The sequence below is a fragment of the Osmerus eperlanus genome, chromosome 4 (genome assembly GCF_963692335.1).
Source record: "Osmerus eperlanus chromosome 4, fOsmEpe2.1, whole genome shotgun sequence".
In the NCBI taxonomy this organism is placed as follows: Eukaryota; Metazoa; Chordata; class Actinopteri; order Osmeriformes; family Osmeridae; genus Osmerus; species Osmerus eperlanus.
Genome location: NC_085021.1, coordinates 20,283,023 through 20,292,531, shown reverse-complemented (window position 1 = coordinate 20,292,531; position 9,509 = coordinate 20,283,023). Strand labels below are relative to the sequence as shown.

The 9,509-nt window shown below is 42.0% G+C and overlaps 1 protein-coding gene across 1 annotated transcript; it reads left to right on the top strand.

Moving 5' to 3' along the window:
* The first annotated feature begins 3,018 nt into the window (after window positions 1-3,018).
* LOC134019328 (RING finger protein 223) lies at window positions 3,019-7,557 on the top strand. Its single transcript, XM_062460138.1, has 2 exons — window positions 3,019-3,387; window positions 6,257-7,557. Exon 2 carries the CDS (start codon window positions 6,378-6,380, stop codon window positions 7,071-7,073), a length of 696 nt encoding a protein of 231 aa, XP_062316122.1. The 5' UTR covers window positions 3,019-3,387; window positions 6,257-6,377; the 3' UTR covers window positions 7,074-7,557.
* Window positions 7,558-9,509: the final 1,952 nt, after the last annotated feature.

Below are 9,509 nucleotides of genomic sequence, written 5' to 3'. Positions count from 1 at the left end.
TGTCCTGGTTTCACAGTTTTTGGGACCTCCTGCTCCAGCAGACCCCTGACAGTCACACTACTATAGCCTACCTACCTCCCAAGACACCATAGGTTCCTGAGCAATGGTACACCCTCTGCGTGAAATGTCTCTGCTGTTGAGGTCTGAGAGGTTGGGGTTGGGGAATACATTTTTGGGAGGAGGCAATGTGTGTGATAGGTAGGCTATGATTTCGTTTCTATTGGAGGCAGTCAACATGTTGAAGGGGACGTAGGATAATAGGTTGAAGCTATGTGTTCATGAAATGATCAAAGTGTGTTCAGTAAAATGTGGTGCAATCACAATAACAAATCTCCTTCACATAAAACAGGTTCACCATAATGTTGAATAGCTGATCAAACGTAGTCCTCTCCCATGCTTTATCTGGCCACTAGAGGGCGATGTCCCATTCCTGTTGGTGTTTGGTTTGTCGGATTTATTCTACTGAAACTGCATGGATTTTTTAAAGAAGAAAATCTAGCACTTTAATCATAAATTGTTATAATGCATAGATTAGAATACTTTTAAGCACCATTACCGATTTGCCAAGATGTGACAAATTACCAACATATTATGTTATGTTATATTCCCTATTCTTGTGGGAATAAGTGAGTACCACATATGTTATAAAAAATCAATTAATTAGATAGTATAATGGCCTGCATGAGCTGCATTTCGAAAGGAAATACATTAGATGTCTAGAAAAATTCTGAGGAACACATTTAATTAAAATGTGTCCTTCTAAGCAGCATCGCAATATGGCAACATAAAATGTATTTTCCACAACACTGCCGTGGAGTTGATAAGGATTACTTTAATTAAAAAGTGACAACTCAAGTATCATAGGCTATTTTGGGTCTCAACTTATAAGCGAAAGTTTTTTCCTCTTTGAAATTGTACACAATAAACTGTAGTCTACACAAGTAGCCTATGAAATACAACCTATAAAACCGTCATTTTATTTTGTTTTCGGATACTGATCTTTGAGATGAACTGGCAGTTTGCAGTTCGTGTAGCTATTACTAGAATATAGATCAATTTTCTTCCTTCTTCCTTCTCCAAGCCAAAGCAATAGCCGATATAGAAGGGCCAAAGTTTATTTGGAAAATGTGATTCTTTTCCCTGTAGTATACAGTCGTAAAGATAGGAGAATTACTTCAAACAATTTAGAGATAGTATGAAAGTTCCTTAAGTCCTTGTATTTATTTTGAACAGTGGGTTGGCTACTGGCTTTTGACAATGGAACTTTTTTTTCAACGTTTTAATGGTTCTGTTCAGATACTTATTTTGTAGAAAGTATATTGACTGATTGATTTCCTTTAAAAAATATTGTTTTCTTGAATGTAGGAAACCCAATGTTAAAGGTTATTTAGATGCAACTGATGCAATAGGCTAATTACAGAAACACAAGTTACAAATGGCCTGTTTTGGAAGCTGTGCCAAACCAGAGTTTTGGTCTCTACATTGCGCAAGCATGCAATAGGCCACCACTTCACAGTTCTGGCTTCAAAGTCATTACCGCTAGACAGACCATCTAAAAGAACCACTTGGCTATGTGTAACAGCTAGCTACATTGTTTTCAGGATTGCCCTTGTCAGAGGCCTGTGATTAAATGAAAATAGGCTACTTAATGGTTTTGTTACTGGAACAAATTAATCTATTCTGTGTGTTTACTGATCCATGAAGGTCGATGCCTTGGGGTGACACAGGACCACAGGTGACTGCGCCTAATGGGGTATGAAGAATGGCCTCAAGTCGTAAGATTTCATTTCCACCCCCTATGAGGTCTCTGTCAGCTCAGTTTCTTTCTTTTTTTTAATTGTCCTTAAGAATGGACCGTGGGGCTGTCAGAGCCACTTTTAGATTGATTCAATTCCCTCCGTTAAAATGTGATGATCGAGCCTATAGGGCCAAGCATACGATCTTTCGCAATATGGAACTGACTGAAAACTACAACAAATTAGCCTACAACAAAGGGTTTTTAAAATAACGTATTATTGATTGAGGAAATTCCTGACGGCAAATTTATTGGGAAATAATATAAAATAGCACCATAAATTAAGGCGATGGTCAGCTTATAGGCATACTGTTTTGGAAAACAATCTTGAATAAGCCTCAAGGCTGGTTCCCAAGGCACACCGTTATTAAAATACAATAAAAACAGAGCCTAACAATTGAGATAAGTACACAAGATAAATATTTTACTGATAAATACCCTGTAGATAGGCTATTATTTTATCGCCCTATAGAGTTTTATAGTGCTCACGTGTACTGAATGGCCCATTGTTGCTATAGACTATTTCTTTGACCGTACCGTTCCCAGAAATCCCAGGTGGGTAAATAATTGAAGTTCTGTCACTGTGCCACATCCCTTTCTGAAAACCAAGCTTCTGTAAGCACCGCAGAACTGTGCAGTCATGACAATGCAATATTTGTGTTTGAGTTACTAAATAACCGTGTCGGGCCGAGTGGAACAGCTGCTATCATAAAGGCTTACTATGCTGGTAGTCATATCCTATGACACTGTAGGAGGAAAACAAGGACAAACAAGCGTTACAATACTACAAGTGGACGTGGTGTAGGCTACTGATAACTCGACCTCTTTAAACTTCTGTAGCCTACATGACGCCATCCTTCATGTGACCATATGGTTTTGCAGTAATTTTACATTTTAGTCATTTTAGTCAATTTTAAATGTTGAGGTTCACATTTTTTATCTGAACTAATAATTATAGGCTACAGTGTTGTTTCCTATTGTCTTAAGTAGCCTTTAGTGAGATTAAATAGTGTAACTAACTATAGGTCATTTTAATTGGCATGAGTGAGTGGCAAGATCTTGCTAAACGTGAATGTGTGGTGTCAGAGATGAGGAATGCAAAAAGGAAAGAAAGGTGGAGCGGGAGGGAGGGAGGGGGGGTTATAACGTTTATTGAGTCGACACCCCCTCCCCCTCCTTCTCCTTCTCGGACACTCCCTCAAGGCCACAGCATTGTCCCCCATCCCTATCAGCGTCATTTACATTCTGTCTTAAAAGGGAGTCGGAAGAACATGGTAGGTGAGACCGACCAGCAGACACAGAGGAAGAAGGACCTAAAATAACCGCTAACGTTAAAACACAAACTACAGTGTAAGCTTTGAGCGTCGCACACCTGTTGAACGCCTTCCATTCTTTTAAGACTGCCAGTGCCTGAAGTTTCAAACAGAGGAAAACAATATCTGACCGTTTCACATCACTGCTGTGGAACTCCAGAAGTCGTTTCCACCGTTTCAAAAAATGTCCTTTCCCTGCAAAGGACCGGAGGGGACGGGATAGAGTACACTGGAGAAGACAACGAGAGTGGGCTATCGGGAGCTAATCTCAGAGTGCAGGTAAACTTGATCATGTCATGAAAGTAATAGCCTATTGGTTTTAAATGTGATGAACTCTTAATGATATTGCAAAAATGCTGTCAGGGATAATTCTCATATTATTCTATTTTAGGCATATGATGTCAACGTGAGTGTGAGAATATAGATTCATTTTACGGAATACTTCTGCAATAATAGGAAGTTCAGTCAGTGTAATATGAGATTTTGTTTTCAAATTTGTTGCACTTAACTACAGAGTTGCACAGACATAGGCATGGAGAAGTAGCACTGTAAGCATTTTAAAAGCTCATCTTACATGTCTGAGTATCAAGTTTCGTTTATTTTTCAAAACTGGTAGAGCAACAGCCAGAAGGCAGTTTAACTGAATATAGTCACCACACCACACCAGGTGACCTCAAAACACACACAACCCACACAAACCCGCACTAGTCAGTTGAAAAGCAGTGTTGCCTGGAAGATATAGATCACTATAGTGACTAACTTCCCTCTATATTGTATTGACTGCATATGGGGTGCAGTATTCACAGAAGATCACAGGACTTCTATACAAACCTTACCTCCGGGAGTGTGTCTATGTTCCCATGCAGGATCTTTTGTTCTCCAGTGCAATATTCTGCTGACACACATTAACCCTGCTATTGTTTTTCAAGTAAAAATTTATCATAAATGTCCATAAAACAAAATTGAACAAGGCTTCAAACAACAAGAAAACCAATGGTTATCATTTTATTGGATTTTTTGGAAGATCTCTAACCCTAATCCATATGAAGCGAATACAAAGCTGAGGAACATATTTTTCAGGTTCCCATTACGTGCTGTGTAGAGCTGTGGAACATAGGAACCAGGGAACAAAGAACCCTGGGGAACATAGGAATGACTCCTGTTAAGCAAGTCTGCATTTCAAAAACGCAAACACTTCCCGGCAGATCTCAGGGAAGAAGGAAATAAAATTGGGCCGTCAGGTAAACAGAGAATTGAGCTGAAACATGTGGCTGTTGGTTATAATCAGTCTGGGTCATATAGATAGCAGATATCGACAAGAAAGGAAAGGTTCAAACTTCAGAGAACAGACCGGTGTACTGTAGCACAACAAAGACTTCTCAGTTCCATCTCCCAGACTCAGATTTAGGCCAGACTCAGTTGGTCAATGAGTGACCAGTACAGTCTCCCCTTTACTCTGATCTGTGCTTAGTTTGGGGGATCTTCAACCTCACTTAAGAGCAGGGTCGGCTTGGCTCCAAAGGGGGCACAGCAAAGGGGGCAGTATTTCCCCCCAGAGCGTAAAGTCAGTAATGTATGTAACCAAACTTGTCCTGTGTTTGCAACTCAGTCCATGAAAGTCTGTATGGCTCCATCTTGTTTTTTAAGTTCACAGTAGAATAAAAAGGTTAGACCAGAACCCATGATCGCCATGGGCTGTTTACTTTAAACTCACTGTTGACTGTTCAGATGACGTTGTCCTTTGTCAGGGCAGATGCTATGTACTTAGGAAAAGTTGAAGATAGCTAGAACTGTGGGGCTGTGCTATACACAAAGATCAAGACAGAGAAAAGGACATAAAGGTAGACAGGCAGTTATGGGCACGGGCTAGCTACACAGGAATGCCAAAAGGCAGATGCAGAGATGAGAGAGAACAAGCAGGCACTTTGTGTAGGCAGCGGTGTTGAGGCCAGAGTGAGAAGGGTACTAACCCTTCAAGAACAATGAGGGGAACACCTGTTCTGTTTCTATCTATATAGACCCCACCTCAACACACACCCTCACCAGCCCACCACTCTTCTTACCCATGACAAAGTGAGGTCCCGTTTCAACACAGCTGTCAATCACACCAAATGAAGCCCATACTGGCCGACGATGACACTGCCTTGCTCCATGACTGAGTGTGGGTCCCAGCAGGGTTTACATTTACATTTAGTCATTTAGCAGACGCTCTTATCCAGAGCGACTTACAGTAAGTACAGGGACAAGTAGGGTGAAGTGCCTTGCCCAAGGACACAACATCATTTGCATGGCCAGGAATCGAACCGGCAACCTTCTGACTACTAGCCCAATTCCCTAACCGCTCAGCCACCTGACTCCCCAGTTCTGCTGCACTGTCACGTTGATGTCTCGCTGGCAGACTTTCAGAGCCCCTGGTCAGGGCCCGTCTCTCTGCAGGGTGCCCTTGCCGACATCTGTGTAATCCAGGAGAAACAAAGCGTGGGTTGTCTGTCTCTGGTACGGCCCTACGTAGTCCTACATAACTGCTCACTCACCAGAAACAGGCTTTCAACAGCTGGTGATGCTAAAGGGTGCCCAAGGACTTTACAGTATGTTGGGTAAAGTAGGCCACATGGAAAAAAAACTTAGGAAAGTCAATTAGCCCTGTTAGCATCTTGATGATTACAAATTTGTAATCCTCCCCCACCAAGGTTAAACTTGATAGACCAGGGCTGTCTATATAGTACCGTATGTTACTGTATACCTAGAAATGAATGAATAAGCCATTTATTTTATTTTTAGGAATAATTTTGAAAATGTTGTATACATTCTGGGCTGAATGCATGCCACACTGTCTATGAAGTCCCAACTCAAAATGCTTTCCAATACGTCTCTAAATGAATTATGCTTTGACAGACTGCAATCTTGTCAACCTGTCTGGATTATGTCCGTTCTCACACTGAACAATGATATAAATAGATTTGACTTGAAGTTTCCAGATTAACTTCTGAATTTGAATGGAATACTGGAGTACAAAATCCTGTGATCTGGCAGGGATTAGGTACCAGAGTGTGAGGACAAAAATACTGATCCATAAAAAACAAGCCAGACAGCATCCGAACCTGTTCTGAAGATAAACTAAACCGTGTTTCCATTGGTTCTCTTCCAGATAATCCAAAACGTGGCCAAACTACGAGGGGTTTGGAAACAAGAGTGAACCCCACCGCTGCGGAAAAACAAGGAAAAGAAGACGAGCGCGAAAGGAGCCGGATACGTTGTATCCTGTCGAGATGGCTCTCAACACCCAAGTGTGGCACACCCAGGTAGCCCCCCAGGAGACGTTGCCTAGCAACCCCGACAGAACGGCGTCCGTGGGCGGCGGCCACCTGGAGTGCTCCATCTGCTACAACACCTACGACAACGTCTTCAAGACCCCCAAGTTGCTAGAGTGCACCCACACCTTCTGCCTGGAGTGTCTCTCCCGCCTCATGGCCGTGTCGCTGTCCGACCAGGACTCGAGCCGCAGCGGCAAGATCCCCTGTCCCTTCTGTCGCCACCCCACCGCCGTGCCCAAGCAGGGCCCTCCAGCCCTGGCCACCAGCCGAGAGGTGCTCTGCAAGCTGCCCAGCCACCAGCAACAGGAGGAGCCGGTGTGGCTGGACGGGGAGAAGCTCTGCTACAAGCAGTCCCTTGACAACCACTCTGGGACCACGGGCCCGGCTTCGGCCTTCTGCATCTGCATCGACATCGGGGCCAGCAAGGCAGGCGAGCCCCCGGCTCAGACGCGGCGGCCTAGGAGCATGGGCATCCTGGAGCGTCTCACGGACTGGAAGAGGCTGCTGCTGTTCATCGCCCTCATGGTACTACTGGTGGTGATCGTGCTGTGGCCCCTGCAGTGCATCATCACCACGGGCAACCTGCGCTGTGTGTCACGCAATCCCGGCTCCCAACCACCACCAGGCCCAACCACCACCACACAGCCGTAAACAGATGGGAGTCAGATGGCTGAGCGGTTAGGGAATCGGGCTATTAATCAGAAGGTTGCCGGTTCGATTCCCGGCCGTGCAAAATGAAGTTGTGTCCTTGGGCAAGGCACTTCACCCTACTTGCCTCTGGGGAATGTCCCTGTACTTACTGTAAGTCGCTCTGGATAAGAGTGTCTGCTAAATGACTAAATGTATATATATATATATATATATATTGATAAATTAGGCACCAAAAAATGATGCTTATATATTCAGTATCAGAATGGTGACAACTGAGCAACTGACAGCTACAGATTGTTTTTTTAGTTTTTTTACTGAATCTCTTGTTGCCTGAACGTAGAAATGTCACTGACGGTGTTCTGAGTTTATCCAATCAAAAGCAAAGCCAAAGATAGTCTGACACACTGAACAGTATACTCTGATGTATTATTGATATACTTTTTGATATTTTGTTTACACATTTTTTATAAAAAAACAAAATGTGTCTGAAGTGTTCTCTGTTCTTTCAAGACCACAAATACTTTTGAATTATATTAATTATGACATCACCAGGAATTTTTGATATGCTGTCTTCAATTCATGACATCTAGCCAGGACCTAATAGGAGCATAAACCAAACAGGATATTTGTACTTCATTCCAACTGCGGAGGAGTAAATAAACAACAACAACAAAACCATCCCCTGTTAAGAGGACTAGATAACTCTTTCCTAGCAACAACAGGGAGTGGTCAGGTTTGTGTTCCTGGAATTGTGTATATTGAAGTGGAAGTATATTGAGTCAGACCCATCACAGTCTATGGCATGGATAATTACCATTGATATCACCTTTTAACCCTTGTGCTGCCTTCGGGTCACATGACCCAAAGGTTCATAACGAACCATCGTTGTGTTTACCCAGTTTTACCCAATACAAAAACAAATAAAAATAATTTTCTTTTAACCTTTGCAATGTGGGGGGTCTGCGACAGCCCAACGGTTAAAAGAAAATGCTTCACTTTGTTTTTGTATGGGGTAAATTTGTCGCAATACGACGGTGGGTCACACGGCTGATGGGTCAGAATGACCCGAAGATAACACAAGGGTTAAACAAAACATCCGGGTCAGTTGAGGACGACTGCTGCTTACTGCCAAAGGTTATGCCGGAAATGTTTACAGTTACTCTTATGTTGATAAGAATAAGATTCCTTGAAGTGTCTTTTATTACCCTTGACAGATGTTTGGTTAAAATGTAAAAATACTTTAGTTTGCCCTTATCCAATAACCTTTTAAACAAATACCTGGAAAGCAGTGGTGAAAATCTGCTATCAACTTTGGGGGGGACAATTATATGACATTTTCTCAAGAGACATTTCTGAAGGGGACACCAAAATTACTGCTGTAACACATAGCCTACATTGTAATATGTTAAATGTATATTGAGGAATCATAATTAATACTCCTGGAGAATTGATAGTTAGTAACTAAAGGGTTGTCTCAACTTGTTCAAATGTAGTTATAGTACTGTTTCTATAATAGTGATAAGAAACTTTATCAGTCAAGTATAAATGCAGGTGTACAGTATTTACAACCAGCAATACCAACAAAGGCCAGTATGTACTGTACACTGTAGGGGTGCAGTTTATGTTACAATGGGCATGGTGCAGTCTCATATAAAATAATCTCCATTGAACCATCATACAGTCGGGCTCAGAATTGAATTGGCCTCTTCATTTGACTTTTTCTGATATATTTATATAGTCATAAGATATGTGTTGTGCCACTGTCTCCTATACTGGTGCTGCTGGCAAAAAGGTTGACACCCGTTCCTGCCATGGCTGTGACACCATCATCTGAAGTCTCTCCCTGGCTCTTTCTCACTGACTCTAATTCAAACAGAAGGTTTATGTTACTTCTCTAGCTAGCTAACATAGTGACCAATGCAGTGAAAATGGTGACAGCTATGAATGTTTTATTGTATTGAGTGGTAGAAATAAATGGTCAAACCAATCCTTTGTTACAACTACTTACTGGACATCAGCCACCAACGACACAAACAGATTCTGTCAGATTTTCACACACGCACCTGCATCACATGCCACTGCTGCTGGAAGGGAAACAGGGGCAAACAGACCATGTTGAAGAAGTGTGCTTAAAGCAGGGCGTAACTAAGAAACTACCAAGAAAATGACATGGGCAAATAGTTCATAGAATGAAAAAGTATCATGGATAGAAGGTCAAGCATGCTATTTTCTCCCCATTACCTAAAACAAATACCTGGTGAAGTGGCTTGTCAACAGGAGAAAATCCACATCGGCATTTCAAGAAGATTGATGTATATTTTAACACAGTAAGGCAAGAGATACTTTGAAATGTCAGATATTTCCATCATATAATTTTATTAAACTATTTAATAATGAAGAATATTTCTGTCATTTCTGACAAAGTCATTGCATCAG

Bases quoted from the DNA above. Each gene is read 5' to 3' on its own strand.
- LOC134019328 (XM_062460138.1), top strand. From the start codon at position 6,378: ATGGCTCTCAACACCCAAGTGTGGCACACCCAGGTAGCCCCCCAGGAG.